Here is a 27,179-nt window from a genome sequence, read left to right on the forward strand (position 1 = left end):
TAATGCTTGAACACACAACAACAGGGAAGTCGAGGAATGACAGCCAGGTGGAAAAGGTAATTTCCACACTATGACTGAGCAGCATTACTGTGGAAACAGTGGATTATCTTCTATTACATAACTTTGGCTGAATAAGGAGTCACATTGTGCTGGTTTTACTCATAGGGAGTAGCTCATTGATGCATGACTTGAGTAATAAAATAAAAACTGTATGAAACCAAGAACTAAAAAGGATTATATTTTAGTTCACCTGTTCATCATCAGAAGGTCAGCAGAGAAAGCCTGTCAGGCCTCGTTTGGTGTTATTTGAAGGAATTGGGTTTTTCATGTTGGATTCAGAAACCTCCATAAACATTTAAGATTATTACACACCAATTAGATGCTCATTAGACTAAAAGGGGATTCCAAAAATATTTTCAGTAACACTTAGAGATATATTTTAGACTTTTTTAAAAAATCCATATAATCTATACCTTAAAGACTTGAACACATCCACATCTAAGGGAAATTTAGAGGGATCCCATGGACTGGACTTGCAAGGAAACAGTGGAGCTAATAGATAGAATAACACCTTTGTTAAGCAAATTTTATTTTTTGTTAGGTATCAACATACTGGACAGTATCTATCATTTTAGAATCTATTGCTTCAATTGTAAAAGCCGTCACAGTAAATCAGGTGTTTGGTTTGAGATGTGACCTATAAAACTGAGTGCCACTCAAATTAAATTTCATCCAAAGTTTCCCTGCAGGTTCCACCCTTGTCGCTGATTAAATAAGTGCTTCAGTTAGCAAAATGAGAACTCAACTTTCGCTTGCACTTGTTTTGGAGTGGACCTCGAACAACATAAAAGAAATAATCAGGTGGATGTTGTTTTATTAAAGTGATGCAATTTGGATCAAATTTCTGAGTAAATGGAATACATTATTGTGAAGTGTCAGTAGTTCTTGTTACAGTTACGTTTTCTTTGTGTTTCTGTGTTATTATCATACATGCATAGGAGCAATTTATGTTAAACATATTTTTAGACTAATATCTCACTTAGAATAATGTGTCTACTGTTGACATACACTGGACGCGTACTTGTACATCTCAAAAAATAAAGTGCAATATTTCTCTCCAGTCATAGGGAAAAGGGCATTTTGTAGATGTTCATCACACATAAAGTGAAATATCTTAAGCTTTTAAATTTTGTAATTTAAAAAGAATGATTTACAGTGAAAGGAAACCCAAAATTTAATGACGCTGGGACCTTGATTTACAAATAAAATGCAGAATTTAAATTCATCCAAGTTTGTTTTCTCCTAAGCCCAGTTAAGGAAGTTGCTTGACACAGAATTTGACATTTGCAGTCCAGGTCTTGTAATTAGTCTGTGTTTTTGGAGTCAATTTCGCTTGACAGTCTTCACAGGGCTGAGCTTCTCCATGTTGCTGGTGCACCATTTCCTACCACACTTCTTCCTTACACTCAGCTTTTCTGTTAATACACTTAGATACAGAACTCTGTGACTGTCAAGTCAGCCGTTTTCCCCGTCATTATGTAGCCTACTGACACGGAGGGAGAGACAGTTTAAAGGTGCAGAAAACCTTTGCAGGTGTTTTGAGTTAATTAGCTGATTAGGGTGTGACATCATGAGTTTCCATTAATGACCTTTTTCACACTATTCTAATTTTCTGACATTGAATATCAGGGTTTCTTCATCTGTAAGCAACAATCAGCAAAATTATGTGCGATGATTCTGCATAATTGAGGAGGTGATATGAGTGTCACCTCCTCAATAATTATACATTTACACAACATTCAATTTATTTTAGATGTGCTAGTATATATTTATTTACACATAAATAAAGAATAAAATAGGAGCAAAAGATTGGAATGATTTTACCTGGCCTCGTCATGAAGGAAAGAAATAGTTTATTGTTGTTATATTACCAAATCTCAAAATCTTATGAGTACAAAAACATTTGCATGTTCCAAAGTTTATTCTGCAGGAATGAATTGGATGTGTACCTGGTGAGCCTGGAAGTTGCTGTTTGTTGGTTTGTTTTGCAACGTGAGGAGCCAGAAGCACATGTTTTACCCAGCAGGGTGAGTGGGCCTGGTGGGAGAATAGAGGTCTACATCCTATCATGGTGAAGCTGCTGCAAATTGTTTCCTGGAGACCAGCGGCACACCAAACAGCTAGACCTAATTAGAAGTGTCTAACAAGTCGACCTTCCAGACAAAGTTGTTCAGACCTTTTTGGTGTGTGCGTAGATCCACACCTCATATTCAGGGAGGGTTTTAACGCTTCTCCTTCATCCGATCTGACTTCATTCTTGTTCTCAGCCATTGTGGCTGCCTCTGTTTGCTTAAAAACCGAAACAAAAACAGATTGTGCGAGTTCATCTTTCCACTTCTAAAAATGAAGTGTTATAATCAGCAGAAGCTTTAAACCATTTGTGGCCTTCGGTAAACATTTGTGAGCTCCCTGTAAGCCACATGGAAACACCAAGCTGCACGCCAGCTGCTCTGTGCATCCTCCTTCATGTCCTTTGAAGTGCTGCCGCCAACCAGCCTGCACAGAAGCAGCCAAGATGGACCAAAGATGCCAAATTACACACCACGTCAGTGCCACAGCTATAAAATGTAATGGAGCTTTGAAACGGCAACAATACAGGAGAACGTCTCTGACCAGAATTTTCCCCTCAAGGGCCGTTAAGGTTATTAGATGGGGCACAAACTCATACATCTGGCAAATCCACCATGCTGGCATGTTCAGAGGAAATAGCAGTAGGCACAGCAGTCTCCACAACACAACAGGAACCCTCTTTTCAATTTCCTGCTCCAATTTCCATTCCTGCTTTATTCTGTGCAGAGGCCTGCAAAGCGGGATTCTCAGAGGAAGAAGCCGACATTTAACAGATACGGCGCTGCAGAGCTCAAAACAAGGAAATTGATTCTGTCAGAGGCAATATTTGCGATAATGATCTCAATAAAAGCATAAAGGGATGTCAGACATGGATGCAAGGATTCCCTCTGGAGGTGTGTCTCCTAACGCAGCAGTGGCCTCAAGCTGGAGCCGAACAACATCCTGTTAGCGGAGCTACCACTTACGCCGCATGGAAAAGAAAAGGTTTAGAAAGGAAACAGTGATGCCAGCCAATATCGTTCAATATGATAGTTGTTTGCAACAGCAGATGATTCCTACTCATAACATGAAGCATTCTGCCAAACTCAGATTTCAACAACTGAAGGAATATATTTAAAAATGGATTTTGTACTTTGCAATCATTCCTATCCACTTGTAGAGATGCAGTATGTGAGCTCTTATTACCTTTTAGTTTGTAATCACCATTGTTTAATGACATTACCGTAAGATGGCAAATAACTTAAGTATTTATTTGCTATAAGTACTTAAGTACTTAATTTATTGTCATTTAAAAGATTACATTATAAATAATTACATATTTCATTAATCAAAATGAATCAAAAATTCAATCCAATGTTAACTTTGAAGGGATTTTGAAATGTATTTACATAATAGTAAGAATAAATGTATTTACATAGACCTTTACAATAACCAAAGTGAAATACATTGGGTGAAATAGAATAAAACGTGTAATATGCACCAAATAAAACAAGATAAAACACAAAAGATAGTAGAATAAAGTAAAAAGTTAATTATAAAAAGAAATAAATGTAAAAATAAAAGACTATTACGTTGTAATATTAGTAATATTAGTAGACTGAATTTGAATGCTTTTATAGGCATAAAACCCTTTACATTACAGCCATACTCACCCCAGCACACACATTTCATTATTGGAGACTTTACTTGTTTTCTGTTACATTTAGAATCAAATTGGCTTTTAAAATTAACAACACATGCTGTTTGTCATTTTATTCACATTAGAGACGTTCATTTTTGTGATTTGTGTATCAATATTGCAATACAGAACACTGAGCTGACAGCTATATCCTGCCAATCCTGACAGCTGAAATTTGACTCTTTCAAACATACTTTTGTGATTATAATTGCAGTCTTATAACCACTTTTCTTTTACATTAAGGTGACAACTTCAGACAGTTTGGGTATAAAAATAGTTGAGATTTTGATTATTATTTTTTTTCTTTTAAACTAATTAACCAAGGTTTGTACATAGCTCTTCTGGGCAAGTGAATGTTTGTTGCAGGTGTGGAAGACTTCTTTGATTCTCCTGCCAGAAAAAAATGATCTGTAATTATCACAAGTCTGTGAAAAAAATACAAATTTTAATGTTGCCATTTTTAAATAACTGCTTTCCAAAACACCACTTGAAGCTTTAACACTTTTGTGATTTTCATATTTAGTGGTTGGACTGCCTGTGGGTTCACCTAGACGTAATGTGGCATTGCTGCCTCAAGGGGGTGGTATGGCACCAGAAGTTTGTCAATTGCCATGAACCAGAAGAAAACCAGACAAAGAAATATTTTAAAACAAAATTCATTGAATTCAAAATGTGGATTTTCATCACAGATATATTAACATATAACTGACTTTACAAGTGTTTTTTCTCTCAGTAATTATATGAGGGTTCACTCTAAGTCTCTCAGCATATATTTAATTATTAAAGGGAACATATGACTAACACAAAAACACCAGAAAATAAGTATTTATCATCATACTCCTAATTATACAAAAAATGGTTATCAACCTAAAGCCGAAAGATCCAAGAAACACATTTGAGGGTTTTATTTTAGAAAATATGATTATAAGGTCAGATACGGTCTCTGTCAACATGTTAGACTTAGGGATGTCAAAGAAATTTATATTTGCCAACGCTGACCTGAGCGACCATGACAGAGACTGCAAAATTTACAAAAGGTCTTAAGAAAAGCCTCTTTACCCGACAAGATAAAGGCTTGTCTATAAAGCAGATGGATGAGAAAACACAATGAACGCAATAAGCCATGATAACTGTGCTCTTACACTGACGTGTCTTATTATTAGAGCTGCATGATCAAATCTTACACTGGCAATAATATTGGTAAATATTGTGATGACAATAATATCAGTTTTCTTCCTTGTTTGTTTTCTTCTTTCCTTCTCATCTACGTCCATCACTCTGTGACCTTCAGCATTTTGGGTAATTAGTGACCGATGTAAACATCTGCTGCCTTAAAACGCTCTCAAACTGGAAAAATATTACACTAACTTGAAAAATACAAGTTCATCAGGCTTGGAGTAAATTAGACAACAGTTATTGTACTCTAAACAGTATTTTCTGATATGAATACTGCACAAGCTGATATTGCGACGGAGATATTTTTGATATATTGAACAGCCCTACCATAAAGTATTTCTCTTTGCATCAAGTTTGTTAACATTACATACGACCCTAGAATACAACACATCTTCTGATCTATGAAGCAGAAAGTGGCGGTTCCAACAGCTCAGCTGGAGACATTCTTCAAGTATCACATTTCTATTTTTGGATTTAAAATAATCCTTCTTACTTTACTTGGAACGAATTCCAGAATCCCATCTACTTTAAAAAATAACCTTCTCCTGAGTTGGGATGTAAATACAACATCTAGTAACCTGATTCAATTTTTAATTGTAAAACATTATTATTATGCTAAACTGGATCCAAAAGTGGAAAATTTGATCTGATCACAAACAAAACCAACAAACACAGGAACGGCAGACATTTTGTGTGGAATAAAAAAAAAAAACTCCTCAACAGAGTAGGTGCTCCATCATGAGGTTTCTCAGCAGAGGCTGCAGAGAGAAAAGATGGCACGCTGTGGTTTGCAATCACAATCATTCTCCTTTCATGGCTCAAAGGGGAGACTCTCACCCAGCAAGAATTTAATTAAAGCCACAGTGGAGCATCAAGTTGAATTTTGCATCAGTGCAGAATGGAGTTCTGCACAGCAGCAAATGTGTTCCCTGTTTTATTTATTTGTACATATGAGGCTAATATAGACATAATGAGGAACTTCACTCCATCTGCTGCGGTTTACAATAAAAAAAAAGGTTGCAAAAAAGAAACGACCTGGCGTGTTATTGTTAAGTTAATGGTTCTTGTGATGAAGTCAACATGCAAAAAGTTTCAGCTGACATTTGGATCATTGAACCATAATTGGACCCAGAATCATGATTTTGATGCATTTGTTGCACAATCCTGGAAAACAAAGAAACTGCACAGTCATTTTGGCACACCTGGGAAAATGTTACAAAACCTTAGATTGGTAGGAATTTAGGAGAAATCACTCACCATGCAGCTACTTTATTAGGTATGGCTGTTTAATCGTTGTTCAAACAAATGGCAAAAAGCCCAACAACGTGGTGGTTGTTCCATTCTGGCGTCGAGAAATGGCAAAAATGAGTTGATAAAGATCGAACTGAGCATGAAAATGAGTATAAAAAGGGATTTAAGTTGCATCTGATTGCATTGAACTGAAATAATGTTAATTCATATAGACTAGATCCTTCAGTCTTGCAAAGTCCATTGAGATGACATCTGCTTATAACTTTAAACGTTACATGTTTGCTGGTGTCAGATGGGCTGGTTTGTGTTACAGAAACTACTGATCTGCTGGGATTTCCAACCTTTACCAGGAGATTTTTTTATTGTGGTTGTGGAGTTGACAAAATGATGTGATGCCATCATGTCGATTTGGAGCAAAATCTTTAAGGAATGTTTCAGACACCTTGATTAATCTATTCCACAGCGAAAAGAGACCTCTGTGAAGTTGAAAAGGAGTCAGAGACAGTACTACTACCAAGGTGTATCTAATAAATCAAGTGTATACTTCAGCAGCGTAACAACAAGCAAGATCTATTTGGAAGAACCCTAGTTGAAGAATAAAAAATTTGGATCAGAAGTAACTCATCTTCAGGCATTTTGGACAAAAGGCCTGAATAGGGAATAGTTTCTAAGGAGTCAGAGTCCATTATGGTCTCTAAAACAACACAGGGGGTCTTACAATTCCAGAAGTAACATACAAGGGATGGAGAGAGCATGCCTTTGTTGTAATTGTTATAACAGACTTAAAAAGAAGGATAAGATGAGATCAGCATCCTCACAGCTTGATGCTACCACCTTTGTTTTGCACCATGGAGATGGTGCGTTTTCTCCTAAATGATCATTTTATGTGTATGACGCAAAGATCAGCTTTGATCTCAATTGTCTGGAACATTTTCTTCCACATGTTTGCTCTGTCTCCTGCCTGATGGCAACTCCTACACAGTTACCAACAGCCTCTTGGCTGATTAACAATATAATTTATTGTGCACACTTTAAGTAATCAGCAAATGTTTTTTTTGTTTTTTTAACAGGCTACAGAGGTTAAAGAAATGTAATGTATTAAAAATGTTACAAAAAAATTAGAGCTTTTTTGCTTTATGTGTTTTGGAAGCTGGGTTCTTTTACTCATGATTCTTTTACAGGAAAATATTTTCACCCCAAATTTCTGCATCTTCTGCATGTCGTATTAATTTAAATTTACAGATCAAATATGTAAAACAGAGGATTTAAATGTTAGAACTTTTTTATTTCTTGAGGTTTTCTGCTTTCCTAATGAATGACTGCTGATCCTGGTCACATGTATCTCCCATAAAACCTTTGCATTCTTCCTTTAGTAACAAAGAACTGACACTGCAGAGTGAAACAAAGAATTTGTACTTTTGGTTTGCCGGCATTAGTTTGGCTGAGTTCAAACTGAAGTTGGAATACACACCCAATGTTTTATGTTTCGACATAAACCTAATATTAAGTAAATAAACAGAATACAAGTTATGTCATCCGTCTGGCTGGTTCTTATGCTACGGCCTTGCTACATGTGCAACTCATCAAACTTTTATGCAAGTTCTTCAGTTTGACCTCAAAACCTTTCTTGAATCTGGAACAAATGTGCTTCCCCGAAGCTCGAGTCACACCCCACTCCAGCAGCCTCTGCAGTTTCAGATATTGCACAGGCCCCTTGTTGATCGCAGCAACTGAGGACTTGGGAGGAGGGGGCATGCAGAACAGACTCCCACCGTGAGATAATGCTGCGTCCTGTTGGGAAGGCAGGTCAACCTGCAGACCATGAAGTGGGTAGCCCAGCAGGTGGAAGCTGGGGAGATGTGAGTTAGCGCTGTCAGCTCTCATTTATGGGGACCATGTTACTTACTTTACTTCTCTAAGGCTGGAGGGTTAAAACAGGATTATAGAGAAGGTGCATGAGTAGAGAAAGCACAACGAATATTTGCAAAGATTATGTGCAAAATTATTTATTGAAATTTATATGAAGCACTGAATTAGTTGTCATATATCAACGCATCCGTACAATTAACTATGTCGTTTCCTCTAAAAACAATATACTGGCGCCCTCCAGAGGCCGTTCAAAGAAATAACACTGAAAAGTTGCACTTTTTTAAATCTGACTCATTTACAAATTGTCTCCAGAATAAATTTTATTTAACCATAATGTCAGCTTTAAAAAAATAATCAGTTTTAAATAGTTAATTGCTATAAGACGCATTTTGGGGCCAAAAATATTTTTGCTGGACTTTGGATAACAGCATCATCATACGTAATTCTTACCGTTTTCTAGGATTCGAAGTCAGATTCTCTAGTTTTCTTGTTTTGAACCTACCAGGAATTCATAATGCCTCCATCAACAGCTGATTCCATAGATTTGTTCACAGTTTTCTACCTAAACTCCTTTAACTCTTACGTCTGCACCTCTTCGGCTGTCAAAACTCTTTTTTGACAAACTTAATAGTGTGGAGAAATAGAACAATTTTTCAACAAACGTAACATTGGGTTACTGTGATGGACTACTGATGGTACAAAAAGCTGCAGTTCAGTTTTTAAACAGAATGTGCAACCAGAAGTATATTTCTTGCATTTTGGCCCTGCTCCACCGGCTGACGGTTTCATTTGTTTTATTAGCGGATATAATCTTTTATTGCAGGTTTATCAGTTCCTCCGTTCTAAACGGCTCCATCTTTACACATCGTCTTGTTGCTTTTAAAACTTGTTTAAGAACATTGTTTCTCACTGACATTTAAAGTGTGAGCGGTTTTATATGACCATAAAAATGTTTTAATATCTCTTAAATTGTACTCATGTTCTTTTGATCATTGCTGTTTTTATGTAGGGAACATTGGTCAACTATCATGTTTCAAGAGTGTAATAAAGTTATATATAATGTTGTTAGAAGGTCAGATTATTACACCAGCGCTATGAAAGTGGAAATTCTGAAGAATTTGACTATTACTGATCTGCTATGATGTTCTCTGTGATGTTTGGTGTCTCAGTGAGTGTGAGTATTGAACAGTGTATCTCCCAACAAAGCTGTTTTGTATTCAGCAGATCTAAAAACCTTAAAGAAAGTTAACCAGTTCTTTAAAGTTCTATTGATGTTAGGTACAAGGAGCATCAACGGATTGGGTTTCAACTTGGGTTTTGTGTTAGGAAAGCAGCAGGTGGTTTTTAAATGCCTGCAGATAAAGAGTTTAGAGAACACAATGTCTTTTTGTGGATTATAATAATAATAATTTGATCATTTGCAGCAGGTTTGTGATAAAAAAAGATGAAAACAAATATACAATCCAAACACAGGTAAATAATGTAAACTATTACTATTACTATTTACTATACATAGTCAAATGAGAATCTCTATTATCATTTTTATTAGTATGTGGAGGAAGTGTCAGATTTACTTTGCTTTACAAGACCACAGTAGCATATAATTACTGTGCTGTGAAAAAGTGTTTGCCCCGGGCGTGCCGTGGTGGCATAGCGGTTGGCGCGACCCGTATTTGGAGGCCTTGAGTCCTCGACGCGGCCGTCGCGGGTTCGACTCCTGGACCCGACGGCATTTGCCGCATGTCTTCCCCCCCCTCTCCTTCCCCGTTTCCTGTCAGTCTACTGTCACATAAGGGACACTAGAGCCCACAAAAAGAGCCCCTGGAGGGGTAAAAAATAAAAAAAAGTGTTTGCCCCTTTACAGATTTCTTTAATCAAAATTTAAAGTTTCAGATTATCTCAAACTCTTGATAATAGCCGTTACTGCTGACTGTGTCATTAGGACTTAGATTTATGTGGAAACAGATTTTTCGCATTGGATTAACTAGTTTTGGATTTCTCTTAAAATAATCATTTGAAAAGTGTTTTTTTTGTTGTTTTTACTCAGCTGCATCCAGTATTAAAATGTGTTTGATGAACTGATATGTTCACTTAAACAGAATAGAACTGAAGTAATGACATGTGTACATAGATGAATATAAACTAATAATTTTAGAGCCTCTGTACACTTCAGTAAAAAAAAAAAAATTATCTTCATGCAGATAATCACGTTCCATGTGTTGGTGTCAACTTTTTTTTTTATTGTGGTACAAAGACGCAGCAAAAGATTTGATGACTAATCATTTAACAGATATATGACACAGCAAAACTAAAAGGCACAATAAAAACATTTATTGCTGCGGTAAGCATAAGAACATTTATCTATGATGCATTTCAGAAGATACTGAAGAGCAGTTGTAATAAAAGTAATTATTTTACTTTTAATAAAATTAAAATAATTTGTTATCTGATGGGAATTGCTCTACAAAGTCATTCAAAATGCCTGTTTATGGTATTTAGAACAGTTAATAATTATATAGAGCAATACGTTTTTTTTAACCAGTGTTGTCTTTGCGATGAAAAACTTCACATTTGATGTCATTATACCAGCAGAGCGTTAATGTGTGCATGAAGGGGTGAATGAATGAATGTAGTACAAAGCATTTGATGTCTGAACAAGAAAAATTGTTATGCATTTACTATTTACTGTATAGAAAGTTTTGGTACGACCAACCTGGGTTTTTTTTTTTTTTCTTTTAAGAAATCATTCCACTCTGCTGTATTAACATATGAACATTACACTAAATTAGTTGCTACAATTGTTCAGTATTGTTCTTGACCTACTGGGACCCCGCCCGGCCAGTTTCCTTTCATTATTTTCATCATTTTTGGAAGAAAATTAAATTTTTGCAATCTTGCGGATGTTCGGCTTTCTCAGCTTGTCAATGACTATATTTATTGTTTCACGGTAAATACTAGAAACTGCTGAATTTTGTTTGTTCGCACCATGTTCCAGACTTTGCACAGTAAAATCCTTTGGATAAACTGCAATATCTCTGCAAATGTTGTTTTTTATTAATGGATGCAAATAAGCAAATATCAATCAAAACCTACTGAGAGATGTGAACTTTATTTCTGGTTATGCATAGTTATTATAATTGTGCAAATTCAAGAGTGTATGCTAAAATAAAAACAACCTTTTTCCACCATGTAACAGTCTATGGATGTGCACATAGATGAGCCATATATTTGCATATATTTGTTTTTCCAGTATTTGTTTTGGGTTGATGCATGACACATCATAAGTTTTGAATCGTCATGGTTTCAGTTTAAATCATAAATACTTAAAGTTAAAAGGAATTTGTAGGCCTTATAGTTCAAAGGTATATCTCCATCTTATCTTCCACATTATATCTGTCCTAATCAATCTAATCACAATCTAGATTGGGTTCATTTCTGACACTCCTCTGTAGTTAAACTGTAATGGGAGAATGTTTTCTTCTGTTTACATTTCTAACAATGTGAAGTATTAAATCCTCTAAGATGTCACTATGTAAGGTCTGTCTTTTCTCACTTTCTAGGTTTGTCTTTCTACTGATGTTGAGACAGAAAACCCTTTATTCTTATTTGTAAAACATGGTAATATTAAGTAAACTAAAAGATCCCATTATTAGTGTCTAATAAAACAGATAAGTTATTTTGTTCCAAAGATTAAAAGCCTTTATAGCCATAAAACGTGTGTTAGAGTTTATTACAGTCAGTAAATGCATAATCCTCTACACCAGGTTTATAAAACTCAGGGCCAAACAGCCTGCTGTGAGTTTTTCTGCATCACATAAATAGAACCTCCAAGATAAGTTGTGTGCTTAAATATTAATTTATCAATCAAATCAGATTTTTCTGCACAGAGCCAAGAGAGATGGCTCTATATACTGATATCGATACTGATAAAAAAAACTGGAAACATACATATATAAGTCGCACAGGGCTATTAGCCGCTGGTATCTCCGCCGCTCTCGGTTTTCAATGTGAAAAGATGTTCACTATTATTAAATAGTCACTGAATGCAGAAACAGATAATTACAGTATTTTTCGGACTATAAGCCGCTACTTTTCTCCCCACGCTTTGACCCATGCGGCTTATAGCCAGGTGCGGCTTTTCTGTGGATTTTTCTTCAACCACCAGGGGGCTCTTTAGCAGGAAGTGAATCTTTGAAAGTCAAAATTGGAAATCAAAGAAGAAAGTGCTGATTTCATTTAGAACAAGCACATGCTAGCAGCACGACGGAGAAATGTTATCCAACCCCCTCATCATGGAAACCACATGAAGAAGTTCATATGATGATGCTTTTAAGTTGAAGGCTATTGATCTGGCAGTACAGATCTGTCAGTACAGATCGATAGCTGCTGCTATGGTTTGCAGTATTTTTATTTTGTAATTTGTTTTTCTTGATTGTAAGAGTTTTGCTTCCGTATTCTATAATTGCAGCATTTCATTCTTTGAAGCATTCTTCTTCTTTTTTTTTCCGTTTTGGAGTTTGCATCATTCATGTGTTTGCAGCTCATTTCAAAAATTGCAAAAACCTTAAAATGTGGGAAAGGGGAAAAATATAGTTAGTTTAGAAAGGCTTTTAATTAATTGAATTTAAGTTTATTAATTTTTTTCCAATTTGATGCAATATATCAAAGTCTTCCCTGGACTGCATTACTTTTATCTCAGTTGCCATGAACTTTGAGTCTGTGGTAAATGTTTCTGAAAACTATTATCAAACTTATGAAACACGGCCTCTATCACTCCACAGCTAATAAGCACTGGCAGCAGAAAAGAAAACAATCTTCACCAAAACATGGTTGCAAAACGGCATAACTAACATGTGACCTTACCACACTGATTACAGATAAGTACTGCAATAAAACTTATGTTTAAAAACAAAACACATCAAGACTATTTTTTTCTGGAGTGTGATAAAAGATACAAGACTGAAATAAAATAACTAATTAGTAAGTACATGAATAAACGTGATTTATATGACACCTTTCATGGGTCAGAAACCACAGTGCTTTACAATGAAAACAAACTTGAAAATGCATAAGAAAAAAACATAAAAGGATGAAACAGATTACACATAACATGATACAGTATAAAAACTAGCTAAAGGCCACCCTGACTAAATGAGTCGTCAAATAATACTTAGAAGAATCAACAGGATCAAGACATTCCAAAGCATTCCACAAACTGGAGGCTACTGCTGTAAAAGATTTATCCCCTCTACTTTAACCATTGCTTTAAGTTATTGCAGTAAAAGGGGATCTGCAACCTCATCTAATATTGTGTTTACAAACTTTGGAGAATTGTATTTTAATTCTATACTCGTACGTAAAACATTGAAACAGTAAAGAGTTTACCTGAAACTTAGTGTGAACTAAATTAAATCCAGGAGTTGTAAAGATACATAATTTATGTGGAACTTATGCAGGAATAGCTATATAACTTTGATCGTTTCCTAAGGGCTGTGCTGCATTATTTCCTGAATGTTTTTTTAACCAAGTACTCATGTTCACCTTTGAAGACCTTCAAACATGGTTTTATAACTGATAGGAGGATTTTTTTTGAAAGTGTGAGTACATTGTTCCTGAGAATATCACACATGTGCAATAAAACAGTAATATTAGATAACTTGGATAACCATCCAACCATCATGAAGGAGCTTTAGAAGAACAGATGCCATAAAATGGGGAGATAATTTTCTTTAAATAGCAATACAAAGAAAACTCTCAGTGCAATCTTGTCGGGCTACAATGCAGAAGCTACTGTGGCTGGGCTGTTTGTATTTTCTGTGCATCCTTGGAAGTCAAGGTAGGGGGGTGAAAAGACAGGATGACTTTGTGCTTCTTGCAGGCCCCCTGGCACAACCAGAGCTGAGAACCTTTAGCAATGGGGAAAATGTTGCCTTTGACTGCAGTCATCCCATACCAGCCAACTCCAAACTGTATTTTGAGTACCTCCACAGCAAAGGGGTGACACACTTCAAAGTCCCGCTGTCGTGGGTCCAGCTCCTTCCAACAGGCCTGTCAAGCGAACCCCAACCAGGTGTAGTTAGATGCTTCCAGACCCTCCTGAAGCAGCTGCTGGAGGAAGGACTGCAGCCACTCGTCATCCTTCATGGGTCAGATGTTCCAGAGTCTTTGAGGTCCAGGTATGGAGGCTGGGAAAGTCAGTGGCTGCTAGAGATGTTTCAGCAGTATGCCGAGTTTGCTCTGAAGGAGTTTGGGCCACTGGCACAGTCATGGGTGACATTTAGTGACCTGGATAAGGTTTTGCATGCGGGCCAGGCTGCAGGTGACCACCGTCTGCAAAACATTCTCCAGCTGAACAAGAAGATTTACCAGTTTTACCATCACAACTTCCCTGGAATTGGTGAGTTATTTCATATGAAAAAGGAATACATTACACAATTATATTGACTTAAAGTTCATAGTAAGGAGTGATTGAAAAACTGCACAGTTATTGTTACATCTCTTTGCAAAACTGACTAAACTCAGTTTTGTAAATGCATTTCTTCTGTGCTTCTGTATTTTTGTAGGGAGACGTCTGTCAGTTGGGCTGAAAGGAACAGATGAAGCTGCACTTTCCCAACTTAAAGGTTCAACAACTGTAAGTTGTCTAATGTCAGTTAGAAGTGAACAACTAATATTATTGATAGTATAAAATGAGTTAGAAATGAATAAGAAATAATTTGCTGTGACTAACTTTACTTGCTGTCTGCACTTCTTATAAACTTCCCAGGTGTGAATTCCTCTGTCTTTATTTGAAATCCAAAACTGAAAGCAAGCAACAGCAAAAAAACAAACAAAAGAAAAGAAAAAAACTAAATAAACAACTGGATGCATTTTGCCAACTTATTCAGGAGAAACATAACTTCTGTGTTCTATGACTGCAACCCTGTCATCTCCTCACTTCCTATGCTAATTATCATTACTGTATTTATCTCTGGATCAATACAGGTTGATTTCTTGTCAGTGAACATGGATTTCAGCTGCACTTCTTCTGCAAACTTTGCACAGGAGTTGAAGAACCTACAGGTAAACTACATTCATAGAGGTGTTTTATGTACATGAAAACTAAACTGCAGCCTCTTGTTTTGTAGATTTCCACTGGAAACATGCCAATCCTGATATACAGGCTGACACTTCACGACTGTTCACACCATGAACAAGAGCCTCTTGGAAACTTGCTGAACGGTATGTGGTGTTCACTACTACCCAGGCTGGCATGAACAAAAAAGCTCAACAAAAGTTCAGTCCCAAAATTATGAGATGTTTTGTTTAGTTTGTAAATTATTACCTTTAACGTAATAAACGGGTCTTTGTATCAGCATCACACATTAAGGCCAACAGATTAAAAACAAGATTGTGTAGAGGCAAATATAAAAAGGAAAAGAACTTGACCTGAACAGAGAAGTACAAATTACAAATTCATAAACACTACAATGCCAGGATGCACTGACCATAACTGAAAGAATGTCAATTATTATTATTACTAGCATTAGCATCATTATTATATGTCAACTAATCAAGAAAGATCACAAGTACAATTAAAAATAGTAGTGGCAAATGTAGCATTAGATGTGCATGGAGAGACACTGCAAAATATGTTCATAACTGTGAGTAAACAGATTGCAGCAAATTTTAATTTAAAAAATGGACATAGCAATATAAATGTTATATAAACCATTACATTCGCTGAATTAATCATAAATAGCACATACAAGCTTACTAATATTACTGAATTACTTCTTAAAGAGAAACATATTTTAAAGTTATACAAATAATCATATTTCATAATTAAAATCAGTGAAAACAATTTTTCTACAATTACTTTTAATAATGAAGTAACAACTTTTTATATGAAGCATTACTCAATATATGTACAACATATTTATTTTTTTAATGGCAAACCACCATTTACATTTATCAGGGCCATATTTACTGCAGCTACTCCAACACTGATGTTGCAACATTCACACTTGATTAAGAAAAGAGACCATCAGATATGAAAGGCAATAGAATTATCTTGAAATGTATCTACTATTCAGTATTTCTCTCCAGATGTTATTTTATAATGTAATGACACTGGAAAACAAACATGAAATAAAAGAAAAATGACAGCATAATTAAAGTACCATCATGAGGCTTAAGAATTAAGGATTTGTAAAGGATTACTAGTGAATGAAATGCCTTGAATAAAGTGAAAAGTGCAAAGTTACAGGAATAACTCATCTTCAAATATCACATTGAGGAAAAGTATTCTTGGATTTATTGCAATGTCATAAGACAGTCATTCTCTCAAACAGTCGTACTAAGAGATGATCTGAATATTATTGGATGCGACATGAAGGATGTGTTGGTGCAGTTGGAGATGCAGGATACCGTAGACAGGTAAGTAGTAGTTTACGTAAAACAATTACAGATACATTGAGTGCTTTTTCATTCTTATTTATATTTGATCTTCTCATTTTTAAAGTGGTAAAGCACATTTCAGCAGAAATGGTGACGAAATTGCTCAGGAAAAAGATATTTTCCTCACGAAAGCATTCCCTGCTGGCTTCCAATGGGCAACATCCACAGAGTCTTTCAAGGTTGAAGGTGCATGGGCAGCAGGTGGAAAAGGCGAGACCATCTGGGATCGCTTTGGTCATGAAAACCAAGCCTTTAATAATCATAATGCTGACACAGCTGCTGACAGCTACAGAAAGGTTGATATAGATGTCTACCTCTTGCGAGGTCTTGGAGTCAACACCTACCAGTTCTCCATTTCCTGGGCCCGTATATTCCCCTCTGGTCACAAAGACAGCCTGTCAGAAGAAGGAGCTCTCTACTATGACAATCTGATCAATGCTCTTATTGAATCTGGCATACAGCCTGTTGCCACTCTCTACCATTGGGATTTGCCTCAGGCTCTCCAAGACGATGGTGGATGGACCAACTCTTCCATTGTTGCAGCTTACGTGGACTATGCAGCCTTCTGCTTCCATAGATATGGAAACAGGGTCAAGAGCTGGAACACATTCAGTAGTCCCTGGGTGGTGAGCCATGCTGGATATGGCACAGGTGTGCATGCTCCGGGAATAAAAGACTACGTGACTGCTTCTTATCAGGTAAACATAGTGGTATCCCCACGTAAAAACCTTTTAAACATGTCTAAATTGTTTTAGGCTATAACCCTTCACTTTTTAATTCTTATTTCTACAGGTTACTCATAATATAGTGAAATCCCATGCTGAAGCCTGGCATGTCTACAATGACAATTACAGGACGACACAGGGAGGGAAAGTGGGCATTGCATTAAACTCTGACTGGGCAGAACCTGCTGATGCTGAAAAACCTGAAGATAAGGAAGCTGCAGAGCGCTACCTTCAGTTTATGCTAGGCTGGTTTGCCCATCCAATCTTCATAGATGGGGATTATCCAGAAGTTCTCAAAACTCAGATTGCAAACAAAGCAAAAGAGTGTCCCTCATCTGCGCCAGCAGTACTTCCAACTTTCACCGATGAAGAGAAGTCGAGGATCAAGGGAACTTCTGACTTTTTTGGTTTAAATCATTATACCTCCCGTTTAGTTAGCAGCAGTGTAGGTGGGTGCACCCCTGGTCCTGAAGGAGTTGGAGACTTCCTGGCAAAAGTGGACCCCTCATGGCCTGCTACAGCATCAGACTGGATCTACTCCATGCCCACAGGACTACGGTCACTTCTGAACTACATTAAAACAAAATATCTACCAGTTAACAATTTGCCCATTTACATAACTGGGAATGGCATGCCAACAGATGACAGTGGAGACACCCTGAATGATGTTAGCAGAGTAGAATACATGAGAGGTTATATTAGTGAAGCCCTAAAAGGTTAGTGCTTTAATTTCTGTATTATTTGTCATCTGTTTAGCAGAAAGAAACCAGCCATAACTTTTTTACTTTGTCTTCTGTTTCCTTTTACAGCCATTGAACTCGATAAAGTGGATGTGCAGCGATTCACAGTGCAATCACTTATGGATGGATTTGAGGGAAACAAAGGGTACAGTGAAAGATTTGGACTTCACCGGGTTGATTTTGTAGATGGAAACAGACCAAGAACACCAAAACAATCAGCATATATATTTGCTCAGATCATTGAGCAAAATGGTTTTGTTTCACGTAAACAAGATCATTTTGAAGGTGTGAAAATATCACCACCTCAACGTTCCACTCCACTGCCACCCTCAGAGGTCCCATCTGCATCAAAAGTAGTCTGGGAAAAATTTACGCCACAGAAAAGGTTTGACAGACAAATGTATCACTATGGTAATTTCTCACAAAACTTCTTATGGGGCGTCTCATCTTCAGCTTACCAGATTGAGGGTGGATGGAATGCAGATGGAAAAGGGCCCAGTGTATGGGATACATTCACTCAGAAGCCAGGGAGTGGTATTCCTGATAATGTGACTGCAGACATTGCCTGTGACAGTTACAATAAACTTAAAGAAGACCTTTACATGCTGCAAGCTTTGAAAGTGAAATCATACAGATTTTCTCTGTCATGGTCCAGAATCTTTCCCAATGGTAGACGTGAATCCCTGAACCAGAAGGGTGTTGATTATTACAACAGACTTATTAATGGCCTCTTGGCCAGAAAAATCACCCCAATGGTCACAATCTATCACTGGGACCTTCCACAAGCTCTACAAGACATTGGTGGCTGGCAAAATGTGGAAATTATTAACATTTTTAATGATTATTGTGACTTCTGCTTTGCCACTTTTGGTGACAGAGTAAAATTCTGGATGACCATGAATGACCCTCAAGGACTTGCATGGCTAGGATATGGAACTGGACAAATCCCTCCAAACACAGAGGAGCCAGGAACAGCACCATACCAAATTGCACATAACTTGATAAAAGCTCACGCTACAGCATACCACACATATGATAACAAATACCGTGCTTCTCAAAGAGGTATGGTTTCCATTGCCCTTAATGCTGAATGGGTTGAACCTAAAGATATCAATGTCCCTCGTGATCTTGTTGCTGCTGACCGTGCAATGCAGTTCAACCTGGGTTGGTTTGCCCACCCAATCTTCAAGAATGGGGACTATCCAGAGGCCATGAAAGCCCAAGTTTTAGTTAAAAGTGAACTCCAAGGTCTTTCACAGTCAAGACTCCCTTCTTTCACAGAGGAGGAAAAGAACTCAATCAAAGGAACTGCTGACATGTTCTGTGCCAATCACTACACTTCAAAAATAGTAACCCATGTTACAGGTGCAATTTTACCACCATCCTATCAAAATGACAGAGACTATATAGAAGAGGAGATGACTGATCAACCAACAACAGCAGTTGAATTCACAAGAGCTGTATCATTTGGCATGAGAAGGCTTCTCAACTGGATCAAGGAAGAATATGGTGATCCAGATATTTACATTACTGAAAATTCAGTTTCTACTCCTATGGAATATGCTTATGATGATATTGACAGAGTATTTCTTTACAAAACTTATATTGACGAGGCTCTTAAAGGTACAGTAATAAATATTTTAAAAAGTTGTATATTACACTGTGTTGATCATTCACAACTAATTTCTGTTTGTTTTTTTTTTACCTCTCTCTTAACAGCCTATGAACTTGATGGAGTCAAGGTGAAAGGCTATGCAACATGTCTCATGGATTCTTTTCAGTTCTTTCATGGGTACCAGTTTGGGTTTGGTCTCCACTACATAGACTTCAATAACATACACCGACCAAGAACACCTAAGTTTTCGGCTCATCTCTACTACAATATTATGAAGGATAATGGCTTTTCATTACCAGATGATGAAAAGATGTTATATGGAGAATTCAAAAAGGATTTCATTTGGAGTAGTGCAACAGCATCCTACCAGGTAAAAAATCTTCCATGACAAATATATGTAATCCAAATGCTGTTGTCACTTATATCAAATCATGTTCAGGTCAGATTATCTACCCAGACTGATTGGTTCCAGCAGGGTGCTTCATCACCACTAGTGTCTTTCTTTTTTTGTAGCTGAATAAACAAATCACTACTTTAGATGTGGTGATGAGATTTAAATCACAGATTTCCAATAAGCTGTTTTGTAAAGGTGGCAGCTGAGGGGTGTTTTTATTTTAAAGTTGTTGACCAATATTCCAGCACGACGACCTAGTCACAGAACTTGAACAATTAACAACCAAGGTGTGATATCACAATAGTGATCAGTAAATTAAAACCAGAGGTTAAAAGGTCAATAAATGTATTTCAACGATTGATTCATGTTCTGTTCATCAGAGGTGCATTTCAAAAGGTTATTTTTAAATTTTTTCAAATAAGCAATTTCTTTTAATGAGAACATTTCATATTTGGCATGCTTTTAGTTGAAAGAAACCAACCATAAATTTGCTATGTTGTCTTATGTTTTCATTTTACACAAATGCAAACCATTCGTGCTAATGGTTTGCATTAACACACAAAAATAATAAGCTTTGTATTTCGGTTTTAGCCCTTGTTTTTGCCACCCCACACAAAAAACCTTCCAGATATTCTGCAACAAGAAATCATCTTCAGTTCTGACTTTCCTGTTTACAGATTGAAGGGGCATGGAGACAAGGTGGAAAAGGTCTCAGCATCTGGGACAAGTTTACACACACTCCTGGAAATATACTTCAGCATGACACTGGGGACATTGCTTGTAACAGTTACAATAAGATGGAAGACGACATTGCTGCACTGAAGAAAGTCAAGGTGTCTCACTATCGCTTCTCCGTGTCCTGGCCAAGGATCCTGCCTGATGGTACTACCAAATACATCAATCAGGCTGGTATAAATTACTACAAGAAACTTCTGGATTCCCTTATTGCCGCAAACATTCAGCCTCAAGTAAGTATCTCTCCTAAAATATTCATTAAGAAAAATGCTTTACCTCTTTTACCAACTGTTTTTCTTTTCGATCAGGTCACTTTGTACCACTGGGATCTCCCACAAGCTCTGCAGGACGTTGGAGGTTGGGAAAATGAGACCATCATTGAACGGTTCAGGGATTATGCAGATATCCTCTTTGAGAATCTTGGTCCAAAAGTGCAACTTTGGATCACTTTCAATGAGCCCTTCATAATAGCCATATTAGGCCATGTCCAAGGCACACATGCCCCAGGTATGTATAATATTCTTAACCAGAATTTCACTTTATTTTCAGAGAGTTTCAGCATATTGGGTGTCAGACTTTTGTCAATGCAGTACTCCTAAGAAAATATGCTGCATTTACTGGCAGAATATTTGAATTACATCTATATAAGAAAATCAACATCACAGTTTTTTTGTGTGTTTTTTCAGGTTTCAGTGATCGACCAGATACTCTTCCATACATTGTAAGTCACAACATAATCAAAGCCCATGCAGAGGCCTGGCATGTTTACAATGACAAATACCGAGCCTCACAAAATGGAATGGTCTCCATCACTGTAAATGCGGACTGGGCAGAACCCAGAAACCCCTACAAACAAGAGGACTATGATGCTGCACGGAGTGTGGTTGAGGTATATATTGTTCTGTCACTGTTTAACAGAAAACCTTGTGGAGTGATATTTTTGACGATTGCTGTGTGTCAAAACCTATCCACAGTTTTATCTTGGCTGGTATGCCCATCCCATTTTTAATGGTGACTACAGCCCACTAATGAAGAGATCTGTTCTGGAGCAAAGTCTTGCAGGTGGTTTGACAAAATCCAGGTAAAAGCTTGGGTTCTATTTTTAAATGCTTTGGGCAAACCATAAAGTTTGTCCAACGGAATCTCTATGGAGGTTCTTCTTAAGTTTGTTTTACACTGACTACATACTACACTGATGTTTTCTGTCATACAACTTCTTCTTGAATGTTTCTCCTTAAGGCTTCCTGAGTTTACTCCTGAGGAAATTAAGAGAATTAATGGCACATATGATTATTTTGGATTAAACCATTACTGCAGTGTCTTGGCATTCCCTGTAGACTTTGGGGAAATTCAGCACTTTGAGGCAGACAGGTAATGCATTTTAAAAGCCAGCTTTACAATTAAATAATGACTTGATAATCGTTTATCAAAATTTTCTAAAATTGTTGTTAAAAGTGTCCAGGGTTTTTAAATCAGCTAAATCCTGGACTAATTCCTGTTACAGGGGCGTGGTACTTCTTAGAGATCGTACCTGGTTGGAATCAGGTTCACACTGGCTGACGATGACCCCATTTGGCCTACGAAGATTGCTGAAATTCATTAAGCATGAGTTCGGAAATCCTCCAATAATCATCACTGAGAACGGTGTCTCTGAAAACGGACCAGTTGATCTGAATGATGTACACAGGAAATACTTCTATGAAAAGTACATCAACCAAGTCCTGAAAGGTATTTAAACAACTTCATGGACTATCTAAGGACATCTAAAATAGTTAATAAGGACATCTCTAAGAAAAAAGCAAATATGTGGTCTGAATAAAATCTGTTAAGGCCTTCATCAAATATTCAAATCAAGAAACTTACATAAAAAAATATCAATTTCCAGTTTTTGTGTATTATAAAATTGTTTCTTTCTTCTGCAGCTTATTTGCTTGATGACGTGAATGTCATTGGCTACACTGCTTGGTCTCTGCTGGACAACCTGGAATGGGCTGTTGGCTATACAGAGAGATTTGGACTTTTCTATATCAACCGCTCAGACCCTGATCTGCCTCGAACCCCCAAAGCCTCGGTGTCCTTTTACTCCTCCATCATCAGCTGCAACGGGTTTCCCGACCCAGCATCTGGACCTCACGAGTGTTGGAACCCTACCCCTACAGCTATCCCTACCTTTGTCCCTACCACTACATCTACCACAACTCCTAAACCTGAAGGTAAGGTGATCTGATTTCAGATCAGAGCGAATTTTTTTTAAACGAAAATGCAAAGTTAGACATGTGATTGATATCAACTTTAATGATCAAAATAACCCCGACATTAGGTTTGGGCAAATTTACTAGCACCAGCTGGATTATCTAAAAGTCTCTGTATTTGTTTCAGAATGCAATGTTACAAAGTTTGGAAATATTTCACTGTTAATGGTCTGTTGAAGATTGTTAATAAAAATATGTATTTATCTTTTTCTGTAGTAACTAAAGAACCGATCACCGTAATCAACAAAATTAACTTCCTTGGTATGAGGCTCTCCGTCAAAGAAGCTGAGACTGGATTTAACACAGCATTTGCTTTGCTGATTGTAATGACCGCAGCAATTTGTTTGTCTGTCGGCTTCTTTTTATTTAAGAGGCGCTCCAAAAAATCCAAGAAAACTGAAAATATAGAGTTGGACTGAAAATTGTGATAACAGCTAATGCAGACATATAAACATGTAAAATCCATGTCTAAATTTAAAGGAGTAAATTCTGCTAAAAACTCAACCTTCAGTAGAGAAGTTTTCTACCTCTTATTTTTGGTGTGAAAAATATTAAGCTAACTGAAGTAAATTAATGGTGAAACCCATTTCAATCCTGTGTAAAACTTCAGATTCATTCTACTTACTACACTGTTAATGTTTTTGTGTCGACACGGTTAAAGTGATATAAAAGCAATAAAATGTTAGCTTCTAAGCTTTCTTTGTGTGTGAAATTTTTACTGTCAAATAAAAAGACGACTGTTAGTTACTGTGACAGTAACTTATTGTAACATTTAGAACAATCTTGTCAATCTTTGTTAGACAAAATGGACAACGCACAACATAACAACCAACCAATATCAGATTTGTGTTGCTTATCAAGCTTCTAATAAATAAAAATATTGAAATGAACCAAATTGATTTTGTACTTATCTGTTTCTTCCAAATATATTTGTTTTATTTAGTTTGAAAGAACCTCTGACTGTGCATTTTGTTTCTTTTTTTTTTACTGCTCTGTATCTGTAAGTCACCTTCTGCTCTTCATACTTGATTTACTCTTGTGCCGGTTTTCTTTGTGAACAGCTCATAAGCTAAATGAATACTCTCTCGCGCTCTCGCTCTCTCTAATTATATATGGAGAGAGAGAGAGAAATATATATATATATAAATATATATATTTATATATAAATATATATATATAAATTCCAGTTTTGTCTCATCTGTCCAAACGATATTCTCCCAGAATTGGTGGCTTCACAATATGAACTGTAGCAAATTTCAGTCAAGTGCTTAACGATTTGGAGAAGGAGGGGGGAGCATGTTCATGAGCCACAGTGGGTCAAGGATGGGATACTGAGAGGAAAGTCCACTTATTTGTGCCAACAAGCAGGTGCTCACTGCCAAGCCTTTCCAACTGGCTTGGCTTAAGGATAAGGCACTGATCTGTTTGATATGGGCAATATACCTACATTTTTTATTACGTTTATCATAGAGATTATTAAATTGCATTTTCCTGGCACCAATTCTAGGGTCTATGCTTACTTAATTCAGGGATAATATAATCTCCCGATCCATTAGAAACCTCTCCACAACAATAAGACATTATTTTAAAGATAGATCTTGTAGCACAACCCCAGACTTTGTTAGTTTTTTGTGGTTTGTTTTACATTTCTGACCTTTAATCAGAAGCTGAATGCAGTAGAAGATATAAATATTGCTGTTCTCTGCCCACTGATGTTCTCTCTGAGCAAATTTAATTCAGTTTGTAATTTGAAAAAAAGGTTTCATAGTTTTACCTTCATTATAAGGATGCAAATTCATGTTCTACCTAAAGCATTTTACAAGTGGGGAAAAAATGCTTAATACAGTATATCTAGATAAATGTAATTAATGTATTTGCTTGAATCCATATAATCCCAGATCTTAGTTCGGTACATATTTGAGTATCTGTTGGTATGTTGCATTTGTGCTAAAGAGATATTCTTTTTTAGCCCATGTCCTCATTTTTCAAACAGTATTTCCAGTGTTCATAATAAGGAGTTTGTCTAATTTGCAAATACCCTAAAGCATTAGAAAATTCTTATATTTCAGAAAAAACACCATCCTGCAATACATTTCAAAACATGTGTTTAATGAATCAAATTAATCATTTCTTTTTCAAAATCCGATTAAATAAATCAAAGTCTCTTGGGTTGTGTTGCTATTATCTCAGTTACAGCGAACTTTGGGTCTGTAGTAAAAGGTTATGAAAAATATTATCATACTTATAAAATACTGCCATTATTACTCTTGCTAATGAACACAGGCAACAGAAAAACAAACTTCTCACAAACTTGATAACAAAATCCTTTAAAGTTTGACCTTACCATACTGATTGCAGCCAAGTAATGCAATAAACTTATGTAAAAACACAAAAATGTATACCAAGATTCTTTTCTAGAATAGGCGCTAACTAACCAAACAAAGTAAAAAAAAACATTGTTATAAAAAAGCCTGAGTTAGTGAAGATGTCTATATGTTGGAAAATTTCTCTTAGGAGTGAAGTGTGAAGACTCACAGGTACATTTTCATTGAGTCCCTGTTTGAGAATAAAGATACAGCTTATAACTAAACAGTTTTTAAAAGGTTTTCCATAAATGCACGTGAGGCTTTATTACAACCTGACGGTAGTAAATGGGAAGTTATTTTTCTGCACTCATTAGCCAGTGTTGTTAGAACATGTGAAATGTGTTCACATTTTGCTCTGGAAGAGATAACCTACTTACTGAATAGAATAGGGTAATGGGTTGGTTTGTTCTCACATTGAAATGCCCTTTACATTCATCAAATTAGCCTTGGGAAACAGTTACTTTGCCCAGCATATTGTTGGCAACATTAAAATAATAAAACTAAGGAGTTTAGGCATACCAAATACAAAATCTCCATATTTCACAACTTGTGCCAGCTTGTGTTTTCCGCAAATCAATTTCAAATAATCCTCACAGTCTTACTTTTAAATAAATTTAAATTTACTATTTTTCTAACGTCCTTTCATGTCTAGCTGTGCTCATGTGCTAACTCTAGAATATTCATAAAAAGTAAGAATAAGTGGGAATTGGATGTCTTCTGTGTTATTGCTGTTCTCCATATTCATACTAAAGTGAACATTATAATTCACCAGTACTTTAGACCACATTGAAAAACACTTATATCTGCCTATTTTAATAGTTAAAATGCAAAATATTTCTTAATATGCACTAATATGACAACACGTTCTCACTCCCAACTCGTCATATATTGACGACTTAGGACAATTTCTGACCATGCGTCTGTCCCTTGACGTGAAGGGTACCCCCTTCGCGTCAAAAGTTGACGACTTGGGCAGGGTCCTTCAGCGTCACATGTTGACGATTTGGGCAGGTCACATGTGTTACGTGGATTATTCACGCGAAGGGTTCTCGTAACCGCTGCCGAACCTTAAAAACCCAACGATTTGGTTAGGTTTAGGGCAAAACTTACGGTAAGGCATAGTGTAAAACACCTCGCGTCACATATTGACGCGAAAGGGTACCCTGCGCGTCAACATGTGACGATGACGGACCGCCCATGCGTCAATATATGACGAGTTGGGAGTGAGAATGGGTTGAATATGAACAGTGAAAACTATTTTGACAACAATGCAGAGGATAAAATCCACAGTCTTCCTTATTTCTCTCCTGGGGATAAAGCCAATTATTATCAAGAAAACTGACCATGAATACAACAGTGCTAGCGGTCCACTCTGCTCAACTCCTGTGGTCTATGGCCTACATTAGGTATTCTTATATCTTTTTTCCTAAAGGAGAAATATTGACAATTGCTTTTTTCCCCCCCCTGTATCTAATAGAACATAGATCAGCAGATAAAACTGTCCTCTATAAGAAATGGGCAGTAAACACTGAAGTTTGTGTACCTGATTTAAAATTAAAAATAATTTTAGAACATAATTCTTAGGTTTTCTTTCAGTTGGTTCCAAGCTTCTGGGCGCATCAGGTAAGCAGGTCTGTGCGGTTCATACCTGAAATGTTCATAGTGCATTCAGTCCCTCAGACCAATAGGATATCCGAATATTTTTATTTTTAAATGCCTTATGCACATGACAGATGTCTTACAAACCAAGTAAATGAAGCGAAATATTAAATCCATAATGGATGACAAATCAATTTCATTGCCTTTAAA

General features: G+C 36.6%; 1 protein-coding gene across 1 annotated transcript; it reads left to right on the forward strand.

Annotated features, from left to right (window-relative positions):
• Positions 1-13,865: 13,865 nt before the first annotated feature.
• On the forward strand, positions 13,866-26,425 carry LOC114147565 (lactase-phlorizin hydrolase-like). Its single transcript, XM_028022047.1, has 17 exons — positions 13,866-14,501; positions 14,668-14,738; positions 15,089-15,166; positions 15,232-15,325; positions 16,438-16,522; positions 16,608-17,241; positions 17,336-17,984; positions 18,078-19,631; positions 19,728-19,993; positions 20,695-20,985; positions 21,061-21,259; positions 21,439-21,641; positions 21,727-21,833; positions 21,992-22,123; positions 22,257-22,480; positions 22,675-22,965; positions 26,271-26,425. The coding sequence occupies exons 1-17, from the start codon at positions 13,883-13,885 to the stop codon at positions 26,423-26,425; spliced, it is 5,652 nt and encodes a 1,883-aa protein (XP_027877848.1). The 5' UTR covers positions 13,866-13,882.
• Positions 26,426-27,179: the final 754 nt, after the last annotated feature.

This window comes from Xiphophorus couchianus, chromosome 7 (assembly GCF_001444195.1).
Source record: "Xiphophorus couchianus chromosome 7, X_couchianus-1.0, whole genome shotgun sequence".
In the NCBI taxonomy this organism is placed as follows: domain Eukaryota; kingdom Metazoa; phylum Chordata; class Actinopteri; order Cyprinodontiformes; family Poeciliidae; genus Xiphophorus; species Xiphophorus couchianus.

What these genes read in the sequence shown, in the direction of transcription:
- LOC114147565 (XM_028022047.1), top strand. Translation starts at nt 13,883, where the DNA reads ATGCAGAAGCTACTGTGGCTGGGCTGTTTGTATTTTCTGTGCATCCTT. An exon ending in AACTTAAAGGTTCAACAACT is followed by an intron (nt 14,739 to 15,088) that starts GTAAGTTGTCTA and finishes GGATCAATACAG; the next exon opens with GTTGATTTCTTGTCAGTGAA. An exon ending in CATCAACCAAGTCCTGAAAG is followed by an intron (nt 22,481 to 22,674) that starts GTATTTAAACAA and finishes TTTCTTCTGCAG; the next exon opens with CTTATTTGCTTGATGACGTG.